The 21,522-nt window shown below is 38.4% G+C and overlaps 1 protein-coding gene across 1 annotated transcript in view; it reads left to right on the top strand.

The window, feature by feature from the left end:
* The first annotated feature begins 283 nt into the window (after nt 1–283).
* Nucleotides 284–21,522, top strand: part of LOC146331954 (zinc finger E-box-binding homeobox 2) — a 39,206-nt gene continuing 17,967 nt past the window's right edge. The window contains exon 1 of the mRNA XM_084737269.1: nt 284–582. Coding sequence (XP_084593395.1) covers nt 522–582 — 61 coding nt within the window. The 5' untranslated portion in view covers nt 284–521. The remainder of the gene's footprint in view (nt 583–21,522) is intronic.

Raw genomic sequence — 21,522 nt, 5'->3', positions numbered from 1 at the left:
ATTCAACTGTAGAGTAATTTCCCAGAGGCAGTAAGTTAAATTCATAAATTCAATGTTTCTGCTTTAGGTGTCACATGGGGGAAAAGTTGAAGCAGCCCAGTTTATCCCCTCGTTGAGATGGAGAAAACCAGAACATGCTGATACATCGACACTCTGAAGAGGAGGTGCAGGACAGCGAATTTGTGGCAATATATCGCCAAAGTAGGCTATAACGGGCGTTATAACCGTCTGATGGGCCCGATGAGCAGGTCTTTCCATCATTGATGACTTTGTAAATGAGGAAGGTGTTCGTTTACGATGCCAGGACTGACCTCAGGGCCAACCTCTGCTGCTGACATCACTCCTCCTCACGGCTCGTCGCCTCCGCTTGTTGGAGTCCCATCAAGGTCTGAGTCTCCCGCTGTGACCGAAGGCGATGCCTCATCACCATTCATTCTCGGGCAGGCAGGCACTCAGGACAACACACACGCTCGCATCGGCTCCACTGATCTGGACAACTTTTTGAAACCAAATAAAGCGTGATGATGACAGAAGAAAGTCGGGGCAAACGAAGGAAACAAGCCAACCCCAGGAGGAATCGCGGTAAGAAGCGTGCAACAGCTGGATTAAAGTTTTTATAAGTTTGTAAATGATGCAGGCAGATGTTTGCTGCAGCAGCGGACGTAAGCTCCCGTGCGGACCGTGTTTGTTTCTTCTGCAGTTTGTAGAACTTCAAACATTGTGTTATTATCACTGTGTAGTACTTCGACTACATTCATATTTCAGGCACATGTTCGTGCGTTCAGAGCTTGTGATCGCCTCGCAGCGCAAATTGCAGGGATGAGCAGTAAACTTTCGTCAGGTTGGCAGCCACTGGGATTATTCTACCTGTTCACCTGGGCAAACCTGGGTAAAGCAGTGCGAGGTAATTCACAAGAAAAGATCACAACAACCTGTGGCTGCACGCGTTTTGTGAAATCTCTTGATTCTTGTATATTTTATACAGGCTACCTGGGAAAAAAAGTATTTTCTAAAGGATCCGCACGGTCTTAACCCTTCTAGTGAAGTTAGAAACAGACTTTTTGGACGTAGTGTTTGGTCAAACAGAAAGGCTTCTTACGGGTCACTGTTAACATACTTCACTGCGACTTTCTCTTACATGAAGGCTGGAGTTTTGTCGCTGTTCACGCTGAAAGCTTAACCTGCTCTGAGACTGAAACTTTCCAGGATCTTATTCCCCTATTATCTATGTTCTGCGACCTGCTTGTAAACTCATCTGGCATTTTACATAAAGTTTTCGAGCTTTTGATACAGTTTTTTTTCAACATCTACTTAAGTAGAAAGTGGATTACATTTGAAGTAAATAAGAAAATAATAAGAATAATAGTTCAGGCTGTATTTTCAGTTGATTTTCTCATCTTCTCAAGCTTAGGCATTTCTTCAGCTACAGTGTCATACATTTGATCATGTTTTTTGTCAAATCCTTCAACTTCCAGACTACGAAATATATACATATAAAGTAGTAAGTCAGAAAAATATGTAAAACTGACTATGAAATGTAAATATTTTAAAATATGATGCATTTACTTAAAGTAGTGTGCAATGAGTATATTGAATTAATTCTGCTGCATGAGCTATGGAATTATAGTTGTAATCTCTCTGTAAATCTGACATGACTATCAGTCACCTTATGCAGAATTAGGAGAGAGCCTCAGCTCATCTAAAGCTTTAGATGATGTGAGTTGTCACCCTTTACAACAGTACTGAGAGGAAGTTCCAGACAGTTTGCAGAATTTAAAAACTTTGTGGACACTTTGTTTTTCATGCTTGCCTTGTTTGTGTGTGGCTCTGAACTCACAAACATAAGTAAGGATACACACACCTGTGCATGCATACACATTTAAACATTTGTTTTTCTATGCTGCTGATGAAGATTGAAAATTGATATCAGAATTAAATCCAACTAGGGCTGCAATGAAATTATTTTCATTATCGGTTAATATCCTAATCATTTTATAGATTAATTAGTTTGCTGTGAAATTCACACAAAATTGTTGATCACTGGTTCCCCTGGTGACATTCTCAAATGACTTGTTCTGTTCACAACCCAATTATTTTCAGTTTACTGTCATAGAGGAGAAAATGAAACAGAAAACATTCATATATCAGAGGCTGAAATCAGAGAATTTGGATATTTTTTTATTTAAAAAAATACTCAAAATGATAAATTGATTGTCAAAATAGTTAGCGATTAATTTAATAGTTAACATCTTATTGATTAATTGACATTGCAGCTCAAATCCATCGTCCCTGAACCAAAACAAGCAAAAAATTAGCCATCCACAACAATGAACACTTCCCTTAACCTGAATTTATCTCACAGTCCTTTTCCTAACAACCAAAATGTAAACTTAACCTTAAACCCTTAAACCTAAATAAACCTCGTATTAAATTATATTAATACATATGGGGTGTATGGGTGATGCGTGCCAGACACTGTCCTATCGCTGGCTCTGTATTTGATGCATGATTGTTGGGTATTGCAGAGAAAGCCAAGAGATATCCTAACGAAACCATAACCATTACCCTGCATGCAAACACAGCCGTAAACCCAGAAAAAACACAAGATTAAGTTTAAGGTTTTTCATCATCTTGCTATCACGGAAAGGATATTTTGTCTTCAAAAACATACACACGCACAAACATTCCTGGCTTTATTCTTAACTCTCTCGAGGTTCATGAAAGCCACTGCAAACCATGCGGCATACTTGTTTGTCTCTGATCTGACGCACATCTGTCCTAAACCTATTTGCTGTAAGGAGTCCGTTTACTTGTGTAGTTTATTAGTTTGCTGTAAGTGTTTCCTCATTTTATTCAGAGAGGTGTGAAGCTCAGCAGGAGTGTCACCAGGGTGAGAGCCCCTCTGGCTGCCAAGCGATAACGGGTATTTGCGTGTGCATGTGTACATACACACACAGTCTCACCTTTGACTGTCACGTAGCAGTTTGTCGACTGACTTCACTCCGTTTCACAAATCAGCACCATCACACTACTGTGAAAGCTATCAGCAAAAAAGGCATACTTCCTGACGAGGACCTGACACTTATCAGAATAACAGCAAAAAATAAGTCCAGTTCCTTTAATTCCTGCAGAGGAAAGATAAACATCACTTCCGGTCAACGTTTTACCAATGATTTTAAAGAAAAAGGAAAGTGATCAAAATTGATATTTAGCTGAGAATCTGAAAACTGGAAATGTCATGTGGTTATCTTTAATGTATATTACAAAACTTTATCAGTTAGGACATAAGCGTAGACTGCATTTTTCCCAATTGCACTACAAATTACCAGTGAAGCTGCATGCATGCCTGCGCTGATGGCATGCTTATTCACAGCACATGTGTATGTCACACGTTCGTCAGTGCATGTGAGTGAGTGCTCGCTTCGTTTACATCCTCATGTCAGTGCAGAAGTGTGTGTGTATTAAAGCTCTGTGTAGGATTTGGAATGTGCTGGGCTGGAGGCGGCTGTGTGAGCAGGGAGTTAAAGGTCCTTGATAAAACCAAATGAATTTGGCAGGCCAGACTCATAAGACAGCGATTTGGGGATCTTTTCCAAACCAGAAGAAAGAGAAAAAAACATAGGCTGACTTTTTCTTCTCTCTCCAAGGCGCCTATTGATTATGTCTCTGTCTCCCCCAATAAAACTGTCAATGTTCACCAATCTTAAGCAACGTGACGAAATTACTACTCTTCATTCCTGGCAGATTGGAAACAGCCGTGAGACAAAGGAAGGAAACATATATCCATTTGAAATGAAGAACTGTATTTACTGGCTGTGAGGGAGAGATTTGAGTTTCAAAGAGTGTGAATTAATTAGCTGAGCACTGAAATCCAATGGCTCAACAGTCCCTCTTTAGGCCCATATAAACAGTCAGTTAAAGCTACAATATGTAACATTTCCATATTAAAATGTCTAAAAACTCTAGACATATGTTATATATTTTGTTGAGTTGTGTACTTACATTATCACAAATGTTTCCAACAATGGTCAAAGCTAGAAAACTCCATAATTTATGCAAGGTAACACTGAGTTTCCTACCAGCTGATAGTCACTGTATCTTATGTGAAAACACAGGATACATCACATTCTACAGTGAGGAAGGAAGTTGGTGGATGTGACAAAATGTAATGTCAATAAAACTTGAAAAGTATTTGTCCATGAACATGATTTCTTGTCAGCAAAAGGTGGTTGTTTATCAATGACAAAACAACCCCTGTGATTCCATGCTACCTCCCAACGTCATCAAACTGTCTTCATCATTGTTTTAATGTGAGAGAGACCCCTAGGTGCAGAACTTACACATTGTTCATTTAAACTTGTCCAACTTTCAACAAGTGTCTGTCAAAAATTGTGGAAAATGCTTATCACAATTTTTAGAGCCCCAAGTGACATCTTCATGTTGCTTCTTTTGTCCAACCAACAATCCAAAGCCCCAAAACTCTTTATTTATTATCACAAGTGACAGAGGAAAAAGCAGCAAGTCCTTACACTTGAGAGAGTGGAACCAGCAAATGTTTGATATTTTTTCTGAAAAATTACTGAAACAAATAATTTTCTTATGGTTGAATAATCTATTACTTGACAGCTCTGTGCTTAAAGTTACAATATGTAATATTTCTACATTAAATTGCCTCAAAATCCTGGCAGCAAAACTTATTCTTAACATGATGTGTGTTTAAACCAATGATTACATTACACATTAGGGGTAATGTTCCTTTTTCCTTATTGAGAAAAATAATGGTGAAAATCATCCCATCATCAAGTCGCTTTAAAAATTACTGCATAGAGTTTGAAGAATTGAGGAAGTGATGTCTGTTTTCCTCAGCATAAGTATGCCATGATTATTATTATTTTTTTAACAGTAAAAAACTGTAATTTCTAAATAAATTGAAGATAGATTCATCTTCATTTTCATATGTCATGATGTACGAAAATGAATTAAAGAACCACTTATGCATGAAATAATCAGGATAGCACTACAACTAAGGATTATTTTTTTATGGACTAATCTTAGAATACTTTCTAGTTTATAAAACATCAGTAAATACTGAAAAGTATTTGTTACAAGTTCCCAGAGCCGATACTAGTTTTGTTCAATTAACAGTCCCAAACCCAACGTTATTCCATTTACAATGATATAAAACAGAAATTAGAAAGTCTTCACATTTGACAAGCTGGAACCAGGGAATGGTTTGCATTTTTGCCTGATAAATGACTCAGAGGACGTAGGTTTTGGTAGACAGCGTTAATGAAGCAACCCTTTAATATGCATCTCTCAAAAATGACCCTGTTGTTGCAGTACAGAAGAGACAGCACTGTTTAGAAAACGCTGTAATTTATTTATTTAAAGTCTTCTTGCTGTGTTATGTATGGGCTTTCCCCTGCCTTCAAACTCAGCAAGGATCTTCGCCAGAGTGAGTGATCAGACTCATTCAAACCCTCGCTCTTGAATCAAATGTAGGATTACATTTCATGAGCACCCTCACAAACATATTTAGCCCCGTTGCCTCGCGCGTTATGTTTTGTTAGTCCATGAAAACCTCCCTCTGTTGTTGAGTTGATGTTCCTTTTTAAAAGAGGGAGCTTTCTCTCTCTCCATTTCCCTCACTCCCTCTTTCTCGTTTCTCTTCTTTTTTCAAGTGCCAATTTATTTAAACTCCTTTCCCCTTTTCTTCTTTCTCCTTCATTGATTTCCAAACCCCAGTCTTTGTATGCAGCTGGGGCCCAGCTGTGTGTCTGTGACTGTGTATGTGTGTGCATACATGTGTGTGTGTGTGTTTGTGTGGGTTTTTCTGGCACAGTGCTGCCACACGGAGCATAGCACACTGTACACAAAGGACTTGAGCAGCAAAAAAGAGAGGGAAAAAGAGAAAGGGAGAGAATAGGGGGAAAACATTTGAACGCGCTTGTACTGTACAGAGCGGAGGGGCCGGGCCTTTTTGGACCGGGCCTTACTTTAGCGGCAGATGTATCGGCGCTCTGGGATGAGGGGTGGGGAGAGCGAGACAGCAATGAAGAGCCCAGGCACCACAGTTTATTACCAGGACTCTTCAAGGGGCTCAGCACAGGCGTCAGAACCAGCGGGTGGGAGGGACAGAGGAGGAAGAAAAGAGAGGAGGATGACAGAGGTGGGGAACTGATGGGGTTGACAGGGCTGGAGACAGCGAAAACAGCTCTTCGGCGTGAGAAGACAAGAGATGGAGGGGCGTGAGGGGTAGAGACAGAAGAGACGGGACGGGCGACAGAATGTGGGAAAACCTAAGTGTTTCCTCATTTGCTCCTCAACGTTCCCACAGCTCCAAGTGTCCTAGCTTTCTCCCATCCTGGCTCCGCGTGTTTGATGCCAGATCCGCACTGCAGTAATGGGGAATCCCTTGATTGAGTCCCTCTGGTATTTTTCACATGTTTATTCGATTATTGCTCATTCTGATGCTTCAGATGTAGCCAAAGCAGTCCCATGTCTTACTGTAGGTTCTTGCCGCGTGGCTGCCACGCTGTTGATCCACTCCAGGAGGAATTATTTGGAAAGTTCTGCAGTGCCATTGCAGGATTAAGACACGCAGAGGGGTTTTACGCCATATTAGCTCCTGCACATGACTGTTTGGAGTTGCATGATCTCTTTTGTAGAGATGTTACAGCAGAATTTCCTTAGTCTTTTAAATCCATGTGGACTGCTTACAAAATTAAACTTTCCATCAAACAGTCATGATCTGATCTGGTAGATGACGGTCACATCTCGTGGGGTCATCAGGAACACTTAAAGGGGTAGTTCACCAAAAATGAAAATTCAGCCATTATTTACTCACCCTCTGATCGAGGCTCGGGTTTGTTTTGTTAGTTCACAAAACACCGCTGGAGTTTCAGAGGAAAATAGTGTTGCAGAATTTCCCAATCAGTATAAGTGAATGGTGACCAGTTTTCAAATGTAATAAAAAACAACTGGAAAAAAAAAATGCCTCCATACTGCTTGTCTGGCATAATCCTAGTCTCCTAAAGCCATGACATGTCGTTTGCACACCGTCACAACACATGCACCCAGTTCAGACAGTGTGAAAGTGTATGTGAACGTGGCTCCAAGCTGAGGATCTACAGTGAGGATTCAGGCTAAAATATGATGTAAATAATATTTTTGTGTCAACTTGGCATGTTGGGGCATTAGGACACTTGGATTACACCAGTCAAGCGGTATGGAGGCATTTTGTGTTTTTATTCTGTTGTTTTTTTACGTTTGAAAACTGGTCACATTGCTTGGGAGATTCTGCAATGCTGTTTTCCTGTCAAACTCCAGGAAACCAGTGTTTTGTGGACTGAAAAACTAAACCTGACCTTCAGTCAGCATGAGGGTGAGTAGATAATGACTAAATTTTCATTTTTAAAGCTGTAATATCTAACATTTCTGCTTTAAAATGTCTGAAAACGCTAGACATTTTTTGTATATTTTGTTGAATTGTGTACTTACATCTTCCCACATATGTCTAACAATGGTCAAACACAGAGAAATCTGTAATTTATTCAAGATAATGGTGCATGTTCTACTAGTTGCTAGTCGCTATAACTTCTGCGAAAACATAGGACATGTCAGATAGGCCAGAGTAAGGAAGGAAGCTGATGAACTTATCTAAACGTGACATAAATAAAAAGTTAATTATGTAATTTTTTACCCTGTCTACAAACATGGTTTCTGTCTGAGCCATTTCAGATAGGTTTTCATATGCAATGGTGATTGTTTAAGAATGAAGGAAACAACTCCCATGATTCCACACTACTTCAAGATGTCATCAAACCATAGTAGACGCCGCACTGACCACATTGGCCTGTTTCTGCAATGTGTCAACGTCGCTGCCATATTGATCCAGTCAAGACTGGTCTGTGAACAAATGGGGGAGCTGCCTTTTTTCTGGATAAATAGCACCATAAAATTAGATTTCTCAACTGATTTCAATGAGTCAAATTATATTCAGGGGTTATTGATGTACATGGAGGAGGAAAATGTTTTTTTTCTAACTTGCTCCACATACATCATGAACAGTTGAATATAAACGTGACCTATCGAAACTGGTGGAGAAATGTAAATGTGTCAGCGGTATTTATCCAGAAAAACTGCACTTCCCCATTTTTCATGTGTCTGTTTACAGGCCAGTGTTGACCTGATGTATATGGCAGCAATGTTAGGGTACAATCCAAAGGCCAATGCATCATCTACCTGTAATATGTCTGTATCAGACTATGTCTTTTGGTATTGTTTTAATGGGAGAGTGACCTCTAGCAGCAGAACGTACATAGTGTGTGTTAAAATAGGGCTGTAACTTGGAGTTATTTTCATTATCAATTAATCTGCGTATTATTTTCACGATTAATTGATGAATTAAATGGTTTAGTATATAGAATGTCAAAAAATTGTGAAAAATGCTCATCACAATTCCCCGAGCCAAAAGTAAAATCTTCAGATTGCTTGTTTTCTCCAACCAACAGTCCAAATGTCCAAATAATCCAGGCCAGTGTTGACCTGACGTATATGGCGGCAATGTTGGGGTACAATCCAAAGGCCAGTGCAGCATCTACCTATAATATGTCTGACTATGTCTTTTGTTACTGTTTTAATGAGAGAGACCTCAAGTGGCAGAACGTACAAATTGTTTAAATAGGGCTGCAACTAATGATTACTTTCAATATCATTTAATCTGCAGACTATTTCAACTGATAAATACTTTAGTCTGTAAAATGTCAAAAAACTTGTGAAAAATGTCCAGAGCCCAAAGTGACGTCTTCAGTTGCATCTTGAAAGAAAAAGAAAAACAGTGAATCACCACATTTAAGAAGCTGAAACCAGCAAATGCTGGACATTTTCGCTTGAAATGATTAAGCGATTATAAAAATAGTTGGCATGTAATTTTCGTTTGATCGAATCAATCGACTAATTGTTGCAGCTCTACTCTTCAATTCTCCTAATAGACTAGAGTAGCACCATGGACACACCGTTAGAAACTTGAGAGCTGAAAGTTTGTCTTAAGGATCACACTCCTTTAAACTGTAAGATAGTGCTAATAGCCACAGAGCTCAGGGGGTGTGTGTGTGCATGTGTGTGTATGCTTGTACATTCACTGTAGGTGTCTGGATATGTGCACTTTTCACACATTTAACTGTAGCTCTTGCGGCTTCTCACTCATTTACAGGCAATTCTATTTTCACATCAAAGGCGTTTTATCTGATAGAAAAAGTTTACACACTGTATAGTTTGATGTTGCAAATGGATCCCCTTTCATTCTTGACATATTCCATTTGCAGTGTTATTATTACATTCTTTGTCATTGCTTTGGCGAGACTCCCCACCATTAAGTCTATTTGTGGATCTTCCTTTTGTGCAGACAGCCCTGGTATTATGCGTTTGATATGCTGCACATGTTTGACAGAAGAAAGAGGTTAAAACGATCCACATAGGCAGGCTCTCTGCACACAATTTATAGATATGTGCTGTTTTATCACACCTCAAATTAAATTTGGAAATGCTGCTTCAGCTGTCATGTATTACAAGGCCCAGATGGGTGGCAGAGAGAGAGAGGGGTGAGAAAGAAAAAGAGACAAGAGAGAGAGGAGAGCAGCCTGGCAGGCAGGCAGGGCCACTCACTCAGCTGGCTCAGAGGGTGCCAGTATCTGCCTGTGAAGGAACTCAATATAGCAGAGAGAGGGTGAAAGAGGTTCAGTGTGATATGTGGTGTCTATCAGCAGCAGACAAGAGTGGGGTACCATTTGTGCAGGATCTGTCTTGGCCAGAAAACCTCACCAACCTCTGCAGTCTTTAACGCTTTTAACTGTTTTTTTTTTTTTTTTTTTTTTTTTTTTTTACATGTCTCATCTCTTTCCACCTTTATCTCATTCCTTGTATCTCTCTCCAAGTCCATTTTCTTATTGCTTTTATGTTTTCATGCCAAATATTAGCCTCTTTCACTTTGTCTCATGTGCATCTACCCTTTTACTCATGATTAACACCATAAATACAGCAGCTTACTAAAAATACTGTAGAACTAAATAGCTGTGTCGAAAGAGAAATAATCAATTAAAATGTTTAGCTGTGCAATGCATTCACTTTCTGATGACTGACAAACAAAGGGATCTTGTTTCTCAAGACCAGAAATATGTGGTCTACAGTCAGGGCAGATGATATGGATAAAGCATACAGTGTTTGTAGGTTTCTAATATATTACAATGTCTCATGATATAAACTCATTATATATGAAGTAATCAAAACAGGGCTTCAACTAAGGATTATTTTTTTTATCGATTAATCTTGAATTAATTGTCTAGTCTATAACACAGTGCTCAGAGCCCATGATAACGACGGCAAGCTAGTTTTGCCAGATTACCAGTCAAAGTAAAGTCAAATCTGTGAGAGAACAGTTTTTATTTTTGCCTGATAAATGACGTAGAGGATTATGAATTTATCCAGACCTTCTGCTAATCATGTAATCAGCTCTATACTCATATACTCAGACCATAATGTCTCTCTTTGGGTAATTCAGCAAATACAATACCTACCAAATAAAGATACATCATCACATTAATGAAAATATAATAAAAAAAAATTAACACTGCAGTAATACTTGTTGACAACAGTCTAATGCAACCAGAGATATTAAAGGCATAGTTTGGATTTTTTCAAGTGGGGTTGTACGAGGTATTTATCCATAGTGTATTACCTACAGCAGATGGCGGTCAGCACAAGCTCAGTTACTTTTCTGTCAGACAGCCTTTTCCAATATGAAATTGCCATTACATAAGCCAATTATGAGTCTCCAAAACAACCAGACTCCTTTGCAAGAATAGTTATTTTTCCTGGCAGAGGTAGCCTGATGGCTCAGTTGGTAGAGCGTGAGCTGCACGTACTGAGGCTGTGAGTCCTCTGCAGTGGCTGTGGGTTTGACTCCCACCCATGACCCTTTGCTGCATGTCATTCCCCGACTCTCTCCCCCTTTCCTGTTGTATCTTTGGCTGTCCCGTAATTAAAGGCATGAAAGCCCTAAAAAATAAATTAAAAAAATTTCTGAAATAATACAGAAGGTGGCAAGGTAAAGCTGTGAACATATTTTTGTTATAACATACGCGTAAACTGATGTTGATTTTTTAAGGTGGGCCTTTTTTAAGTGGCTAAAATATATTTTGCTGCTGACCTTGTCCACAGCAATACATTGCTTAGCTTCCTACAGCAGTACTCTTGCTGCTTCTTCAAACTGGGACTAATACACTAACTTTGGATAACTATCTCATACAACCCCACTACAAAAAAATACAAACTATCGCTTAAAAGGTGTCAGCCTCTATGGTATAAAGAGTGTTAAAAATCTCAGATGGTTAACAAATTTCTATCTTTCTGTCCTGCTGTTCTGCCCTGTCCAGCATCATAAACTCTGGGTTGGTACTGTACTTCTTTCAGTCCAGGTGAGAAAAAAAGTCCAACTTGGACTGACACCAAGAAAGGCATGGGATTAGGTCAGCCAGCCAGCTCCCCCCTCTTCCCTTCTGTCTCCCTGTACCTGTGATCACCTGGCACCACCACCTTCGTCTGACCTGCACATCCCACTCTCTGTCCACACACACGCACACACCGATACTGCACATACACATAATCACCTGGAAGGGAGTAAACACATTCCATCATGGAGTGAGCACGCTTCACTGATTTTTAGGCCCACCTGTAAGGCTCAAGGCTTTAGGTCTTATATTTTACACACACTATCGCACTGTCTATCTGACTCCCCTTCTCTCACTCCCTCACTCTCTCTGTCTCGGTCTGTCTATTTTGCTGACAACATCTCTTTTTAGCACATTTCCACTTTGTCTCCACCAGACACTTTTAGAGGCAGTGAAGATATTGCCTCTGCAGATGCTTCACATAAATTTGTTCATTCAGTCAGTCAGTCAGTCTTTCTGTCTGTGTTGTATACATACTTACTAGTGTTACAAATAGGGCTTTTTAATAGTGGTGGAAGTAACTAATTACAACTGCGCCTGTAAGTCTGCAATTTTACTCATACTTAAGTATGTAAGTACTTAGACTATGTAATCTTCTTAGTTAGTTTTAGAATCATGATTGAGTGCTGAGATCAATTAATTCAATTAACACCCAAACCTTTCATCTGCATAGTTGTAGCTATTTGATTGCAAACAGGCCAGTGAAAACGATGACATACAGACAAAAATTGCAGCAGGCACAAGTTTGGAGAGGTGAGCATGACCACTGACGGGAACTGGGCAAGGGGTAGGCCTAACTTACTGAAGATAAGGAGAAACAGAAACCCGCTTGACTGAATACTTGCAAGTGATAATGAATTAAACATCAACAGTTAAAAAGTAACTAAAACTCTTAGTAGCTTTTGAGAAAAATACATTGTACTTTTCCTACTTTTTAACACCAGTAGTTTTACTTGTAACAGAGTAAGATATCAGTGATATAACTGCACTTTCAGTAGACTTTCAGTATTCTTTCCACCACTGCTGAGAGCATTTGCTTATTAATGCAAAATATAATAGAGAAAATAAATTATGATTTTTTTATTAAGATACTTTTTTTTATCCCCAGGGGACCAAACAACCTAACAAGCAGCATATTCAGTAATTAAAAGCAGATCCACCTTTACCAGCTGCAACATTAAAGTGCTGAACACATTAATGCATCAATAATTATAATCATTTTATTCTGAAATGGGCCATTCTGCATAATGAGTACTTTTAAGCTACTACAATGAGTTCTTAACCATTTATGAAAAGTTACAAATACAAAGTTACAATGAGTTGTTTGATAGCTTGATGATTTTTATTTTTGAAGCTATATTTTGTCATTATTACAGTGGAAACACTGCTGCTTTTGTCCACAGGAGCCTCAATCACCAAAGTAGGAAAGTTCCTTGTAGCAGCACTGAGTTTAATGCTAATACTTTTGTACTTACTAAGATTTTGACAGAAATTTCTACACTATAGTTTTGTTACTTTTACTTAAGTAAGAGCTGAGTACTTCTTCCACCGCTGCTTTTAATGGATTATGCCTTTAAATGTCTTTTTCTGGTCTAATAAACACAAAAGTGTGCTTTGCTTTATCTCAGACAAAGCAAAGATGTTGGGGTTTGCGAGTTGCGTGCAATATTAGATCATTCAAATTAATCTTTGGTAGCTCAGGTATGATAAGGATCCATACACCGGAAGTATTTTGTGCTAGAAAGGAAGCAACGCAAATAAACTATCAGTATGCGCTGGTCCACTGTGTCATTTATCACAGTGTAACAAGTTTGTAGATAGTCTTCTCTAATCTTTCTTAAAGAATTTCACACGTGACAGGTTATCATGTTTTTGTTCATATTGCAACATGACAAGACCACTAATAAAAATTTTAATAAAAAATAATAATTTAATAAAAGAAACTGAACAAGCAAGGAGAATAAAAAAAAAATCTAAAGTTGCACAGAATCGATTTATTTTTCCTTTATGGCTTTATGTTGGACTATACCTCAGGGAAACAGTGCAGTTATGATTATACAGTGCATGTGTCCAGCATTGCAAGAGGGATGGAAGGGGAAGTAAGTCATAAGGCAGCCTGGCAGCATATCATGTAACGTCATCTAAATGATACAAGTAATAGGAAGGTGCGAATGTGTCCAAGCCTGATTTTGGGCCCGTGCTGTGTTTCAGACACAGATCTGTAAGGTTGACTTCATTTACCTCATTGTCACTTCTTTTTTTTTTTCAGATTTGCAGCTTTTTCTGGCTATCATCAATTGACTTTCTTTCTCTTTGTGGGAGTCTTCTCTCCTTCTTTCTCTCTTTTGTCTTTCTCTTTATCATCTCTTTAATTCCTCTATTTGCGTATCTTCCTTTCACTTTTTCCATTTTTATCCACTCCTTCTCCTACTTTCTTCCCTTCTCTTTCCATCCATCCATCCTCCGCTCCTCCCAGGTTCCCCAAGCCCTGTACGGTCGCCATCAGGCCCGCCCCCCCCTCCTCTCCTCTCCCTGAGCGCCTCCCCTGTCCCACTGACACCACACGCTGCTCCCATCCCCCGAAAACCACTTCAAACAGCCAGCGCCATCAAAGCCCACAGTCAGTCAGCCAGGCAGCCAGTCAGCCAGCCAGCCAGCCTTCTGCTTCGACTTAAAATTACTGTCGTCCCAGTCGCAAGGCTGCTTTCCTCTTCTGATACACATCAAAGATCCTCTTAAACTCCCGAAGTTTGCTTTTTAAACCTTTCTTCTTGTTGAGTCTTTTTTTTATATACATTATTTCGCTGGTTGAGGTTTTTATTCTCTCTCTTCTCTTTCTCTTTCTTTTTCTCTCTTCATTTTTTTCTCCAACTGGGCCAGGTCAGTAATGACATGCACACACTCTCTTGTGCGGTTCTGCTGCCTTTGCATTTTTCTCCGCGACTTTAATTAGTTTCTTTTTCAAGGCGTTGGTTCAGGCTTCACATGCACAGCACACACATTCTCTCTCACACACAGAATCCATCAAGCTGTAACTAACAAACATACAGATGTGTGTAAATTAATATGCAATATGACTCATACATCCTTCTAATCAGAACTGCAAAACCACAAAAGACCAGTTTAATAGCCTGTGTATGTGTGTGTATGTGTGAGTGTGTTCCTCTTTTTGCTGCCTGTATTTCTTTATGTGTGCATGCTTTAAGGGAAGAAAAAGTGATGAAAGAAAGCAGAGAGGCAGCGACAGAGAGGAGAGAGTGCATAGTGTTTGTAGACATGTGAGGAACAACTGAGAGAAAGACAAAGAAAGAAAATAAAAGCAGAATGACACATTAGAAAGGCATCTCTTCTATGTTTCAAAGCCATGGAGGTCACATGTGGTCACTTGAAATGTTTCGGTGTATCATCATCTCTTAGCTGGAGGGTTGTAATGTTAATATACACCAGAGGATGGCGCCCCGTCTGTATGTTAACCAGGCAGGAACTGCCTGCCTGCTCTCATCTACTGGCTGCATCTCTTAAAACATTTACAGTGTTAGAAGAAGTACTCAGATCTTTTACTGAAGTAAGTGAAGTAATACCAGAGTGTAGAAATACTCTGTTACAAGTACAAGTCCTGCAGTCTAACTTTTACTCAAAAAAGTGCAAGTGTTACCATTAAAATATACTAAATTAACCAAAAGTACAAGTACTCATTATGCAGAATGGCACATTTCAGACACATATATGTATTATATTAGTGGATTATATTTTAGGATGCATTAATGTGTTAATTTCTTCCATCTTGCAGATGACGTCTACTTGATTAACTGCTCTCATTTAATCAATTACTTGTTAGGTCTATAAAATGTCAGAAAATGGTGAAAAATGTTGACCACTGTTTTCCCAGAGCCCAACACGACGTCTTCAGACATTTTGTTTTCCCCACAACCCAAACATATTCAGTTTACTATCAGAGATGAGTAAAGAAACCAGAGAACATTCTCATTTTAGAAGCTTAAATGAGAGATGTTTGACTTCTTTCTTAAAAAATTATTTACGAATAATTATTATTATTACGAATTAATCGATTAGCTTAAGATTTATCATTATGAAGCAAAGACTATTTAGATACAGTTATGTCTATAATTTGTAATTTTACTGAATGACTCGTGAGTAGAGTTTAGTATTGAGAACTGATCTACAATAAGAATCGATTCCAAAATTATGATTCCAAAGAAATCGTTACGAAATTTTATTGTCAATTCTGCTTATCGATTCCCACACAAATTCAACTTGCACTACATTCAAATTAGACCAGGTATTACAAACACCTGGCATTATTCTCAGTTAATCAATTAGCTATATCTAAGTTGCTTGACTAGCAGGTTAATGGCACAAATTGTATGAGTCGCCACCCCAGTTTAATTAATGCTATGCTACAGTTATTTAGCTAATGTTAGCTTAACTCATTTATAGGTGGTAATTAATGTTTTAGACAACTTTGCTGTAAAGAATGAAGGACACTCAAAGAATCACAAGTGAGAATTGTTATGAACTGAAATAAATAAATACAATTTAAATTCAGAATAATATCAGAATAATTAAAATCCAAATGATACTCAACCCATCTTGTGAGCCCGACAAAAGACTTTTGTTGTCTTTTCCTTGCTGACTATCAGGACATTCTCTCTTGTTTGTCTTTAATTTTTACTTTTAGTGGTCGAAAGAGAGGAATAATAGGGCATGGTTATTATAATTGTCCATTATTAGTGACAGAAAGAGCTGTAATAACAGTTGAATTGACGTTGCTCTGTCTACATGTGTGGTCAACACTTTCACACACTGCTCTGATCTTTTATATCTCAATGTGGGTTCCTCAGAATTCTTGTATCTTGTGTTTTAAATCTGCTGTGAGCGGTTAGATGAAGACATTTTGGGCTTTAATGTTGTAAAATTGTCCTTTCCAAGAACACCACATCTTGCAAAACACCTCTAACAGATCTTATATTCAGATGTTTGAAGTAGACAAACTCAGTAGGATACCAGGCATATTTGTTTCACCCTCAAAACAAATCTCCTGTAGTAAGCAACTGAAAGACGCAGCTCGAGTTGAACTAACCAAATCCCACATTGTATAGCTGTTAAACTCAAAGAGAAGTTTTATTTAGCGTGCACCCCTATTAAAAAACTTCAGAACCTTTGTGCTCCGTCAGAGAATGTTTTAATATTCAAAAGGAGCCACTATTGTGTGGTTTCTTGCGCCAACGTACAAAATAAAGAGCCACATCAGAAAGCTGGAACAGTCCCTGAGCATTTTCATGTGTAAAGAAAAAAGAGGGAAAACAAATTTGGAGGGGGGAGACAGGGGTATTTATAGAGTGGTGTGAGAGTCTTTGCAATGACAGGAGCCTAATGAAGTGGAGTTTGGGTTTTGATTCACAGTGTGGTGAGCGCGTGGGTCCCTCTGTGACCGTTACTGCATTCCAGCACCGATCCCTCGCTACACGGAAACCAGCGCGGGCCACAGGAGGAGGAGGCGGCGGGCCAACTCAAAATAACGTGTTCCTCTAACCCGGCTAACCTTTCTCACCAACATCAGTCCTGCCTCCAGTGCAGCAGATGCACACCCACAGTACATGGTGGCACTGAGACAGAGCTTAAACATGGTGACAAGATTTTATTCATATGTACAAGCTCTGACACACAGTATAGATAGAAGAATTAAAACTACTACAAAGAAATTTCATATTGTGTTGATTTTGGAGGCCCTTGTGGACATAAGTGGTAATGTTTCCTCTGCTATAACGACAAAATATAGTGTCAAAAATAAAATTATCTAGATAAAAATCTCCTTGTTCTTCCTTTTAACGAGCTAACATGCTACTCACTGTAACCTTAAAATGTAAATACAGGTTCTGTTGATCTGATTTGAAGAGGATCCAAACCAGTGGCAGCCATTAAGTACAACTGTAAAGAAATAGTTAATCTTCTCTCTGATGATCTTGTTTGTTTATGTAGGTCATATACAGGAATCGGTATTAAATTGACACTGTTTCATAATCAGTTAAAAACTCCTTGTAGTGGGTTAAAGTCAATTTCTCACTGCTGGTGAGTCACTGACACGGTAAATGAGTCAAATGACATGATTTTTGCATGACATAGTAGGGAAGTCCAGAATGATATCAACAGTGTTTCTTATTTTAACTCTGATCAGGTCAGTGGAAAGTGTATTCTGTGTGCGAGTTTATTACAGATTTGTAAAGAGGAAGCGAGAAAGACAATGATTAAGAGTTGGAAGCTGAAAGTAAACACAATTGTAATGATCGGTGTGAATGTTCAGGATGTTAAACTGCTTAGTGAACAACTGTAAATTCATAAGATGTCAAAACAGTTTTGTATTTTGCTATGGTTTAGAGCAGTCTTTCCCACACTTAGGGTTCAGACACAAAATGGGTCATGGACTTGTCCTTTGATGACATTTAACGCAAGGAACGACAATTTTACGCCACCAAAGCAAGTTAAGCCTGAGTTAAGAAATGTACAGGAACAGCCACCTAACGGTTAAAACATTAAACAGCACAAAAATGACAATTGGGCTATCAACATTAATCATCTTTTTATGCACAGAACATTTAACAGCTAAATTTAGAGACTACTCAGTCTGGGTATGATGGGACAATATTGTGTATTTGTATATGAAGACTCGTTGTGATCCACTCCCATTTACCATGTTAAAATTATTGCATTAGACTGTTAATACAAAGTCAGTCGTTCCTCTATCTGTTTCAAATTAAAAGCTCTCCAGCATTTCAGTGAACAGTGCAAGTTCATTATGAGGCGGTGAGAAACTTAATATTGCACCCAGCAAAGTTGATTATTGCTGTGATGTACTTTTATGATGAAATATATAACATATTAATGAAACAATGAAATTTCATGTTTTGTTGTGTTCTTTATCAGTTTATACATGTAGATTTCATGGGAATTCATGATCTATTTTTGTAAGTTTGCATCCCAGAGTGAAACTTCTTTTCTTTTGGGTGCTGAACTAAACATTCTTGGGAGTCCCTTTTTTTTTGCGAATCCAACTGAAATATTGTTATTTATAATTGTATTTTTAATATATAAACTTGCTAACATCCTCACAACATAACAGGTAAATAGATTAATTCTCCAAAAATAATCATTTTCTCCTTTCTGTTGTGTTACTTTTGAAAACTTCCCCCAAAGTTAAAAAAAAAAAAAAAAAATGTCACTAAAGCAGAAAGCCACACATGTCTGCTTTCAAGGTAAAGGCCAGTGTCAAGCAAGGTAAAAAAAAAATTTAAAATGTCACTGTGGTGGTCTACAGGACAGGTAAACATGGTGGCAAACATGTAGGCAGCAGCATACAGGAAACCTCCAGAGGAAGAACAGAGGCGACCACAAAAGCTCTTTGCACACCTCTTCACTCACACCTTGTGTCATTTCTGCAAAGAGAAAAACTGATTGCCACATTTTTTGCATACAATTGATGATTCTATTTGGTAAACAGTTCACGGTGTAGTGTGTCAGTGTTAGGGCAGGAAGTGTATTGTTCTAGAAGTTTTTAGTGCTAATGTTTGTTCCATAATAGGAAAAGTTCAATGTACCACACAGCAGATAGGTAAAGGAAAAAAGTTAGGCAGCACTTTTGTCATAGACAAAACGTTGGAACCTATGAACCGTTCCTCCTCTTCTCTGCATGTGTTGAAAAACAAAAAGGGAGAGAGGAGAACCCATAGAAAATAAGACTGAGGTGTTCATGGATTTTTAACCCTCTACGGTTTGTTTTGGATGATCAGGTTAAGAAAAAAACCTTCCCAGTAACAATTTCTATCAAGGTCATGTCTATAATGCAGTAGAAGCTCATTTGGAAAACATTATAATGCATTTATAAGGATTTGTAAGATTCTTTATAAATATTTATAGTCATGCATGACAACTTATAACAATGTTTCTAAAGTATTATAAGCTGTGGACATAATGTTTTATAAGTTCAGCATTCACAATGCTTTATAACTCAAAGCGAAAGTTACAACAGTGTTTGAAAGAAGAATTCTGGGTAACACTGTCTATGAAGATCATATCTGTAATCCGTTATATGTACATTCATAAGACATTATAATGTATTTATAAATGCATTAATACAACTGTTTACAAATGTTTATAGTCATATATGACAACTTATAACAATGTATTATAACTGGCAATGACATGAGGTATTATAAGTCAGCATTCATAGTGTTTTGTATCAGCATGTCAAAGTGATATCACTGTTTGAAAGAAGATTCTGAGTCCTGGGGTACATAGTACATTATAACTACCATAACTTTAGCCAGTTATAAAGCCACATAGAGAACTGCTTTAATTTATCACAACAGGTTATACATTCTGTTTCTGAAATGGAAAACAAACATCAATAATATGCAATAGCATGACTTTGTAAGTTTTAATTAAAGTGACAGCACTGTTGGCATAGAGGTATAAAGCCTTATGAAGGCTAAACTTATATGACATTATGTCCACCACTTTTGCATTTCACATACTTTACAAACCTTGCCATGCACGATTATAAACATATATAAACAGAGACACATTTATAATTATAAATTACTTATAAATGCATTATAATGTCTTATGAATGTGCCTGTGATGCATTAGACATGACATTCATAGACAGTGTAACCGCACACTCAATAGAACGAGGCGACATTTTCCATTAAAGAAGATAACAGTTGTTATAATGATACACTGATAAGCTATCGGGTGTCATTGCCTCTTTCGGCTCTACCTGTGAGAAATGTAAAGCTATTAATTTTGCAGTTTGTGCGGAGGCAGCTGCCAACTCAACAATCATTATAGGCTACAAAAATATATCGTGGATGTCTCGAGTTGACTCACCACAATCTAAGAATACATAGCTCGGGTGGGAATCTACATGAGGGGATGAAAGTATACCCTGTGAGCGTGTTACTCCTTCTACTTCACACTGCCTCTCCATGTGTGTCTGGTCTGCAGTTCAGAGTACTGTACCTCCACATGACTCACAGTTTTCTTACTGTTTCACCAGCACGTATGTGCACCTTTGTGGTGTGATTACTGGTCGCGGCCACAACTTATTTGGGACCCTTTTCCTGTTCATGTTTACTCTCACTACACCTATTTCTCTCTATCTGTCTTCCTCTAAAATGCATCAGCACATGCAGACATGGTAGCACAGAAAATGCTGTTTGAGTGTCTGTTTATGATGTTCAGCACTTATTGTATCACGCCATAGTAATTTTAAGATAAGACACATTACAAGAATTGCCACATGTTTGTTTTGTTTGTTGGCCAAGGAAACCATTATAAAACTGAATTCACACAGACTCTGCTGTATTTAGAGAACGATGAAAGATGTGCAGCACGCATGGGTAAAGTGCAAATATGAGTAGGAGGAGATTAGACCTATCAGATGTAAAAAAAAAAAAAAAAAAGAAAAAACTAAGACTGAAGGTGAAAGATTAAGACAATAGCAGTTTCATCATGAGGTAGATTAGCTTGTCCTGCAGCAAACAGACTACACAGTAAGTTACTTACAGCTTTGTTAACTAATTGTTTGGTAGTTTTGCTGAACATTATTTCTGCTTATTTGCTGTTGGTTTCATCTGTCTGTCTTTTGAAGTCACATGAGAGCAGGTTTCCACTAAGCAGATGTGGTTCACTGTTTAGTGCAGTGATGTGACATGTAGATAGAGAAAAAGAGATCAGTGCTGCTGATCTCAATCGATTTTTAGATGCCTGTGCAGGCCCTTTCAGGGCGGCCATAGCAGCGGTACACAACACCACAGCGTGTTGGAGCCGGTGTCTTGGGGGGCTGTGCTTTGATTCGCCAAGGATCCTCTGAAATCGTACTGAGAACTCATGTGTGAATAATGAAACTAACGCCAGCGCACAGTCACAGTAAAAGCGCAACTCGTTGACAAATCAACTTTGTGAGTAGTATCAGTGAATGGCTCAGTGGCTTTGAAGC

The sequence above is a fragment of the Lutjanus erythropterus genome, chromosome 2 (genome assembly GCF_056507025.1).
Source record: "Lutjanus erythropterus isolate fLutEry1 chromosome 2, fLutEry1.hap2, whole genome shotgun sequence".
Lineage (NCBI taxonomy): Eukaryota > Metazoa > Chordata > Actinopteri > Lutjaniformes > Lutjanidae > Lutjanus > Lutjanus erythropterus.
This window is presented reverse-complemented; position numbering and strand designations above follow the sequence as displayed.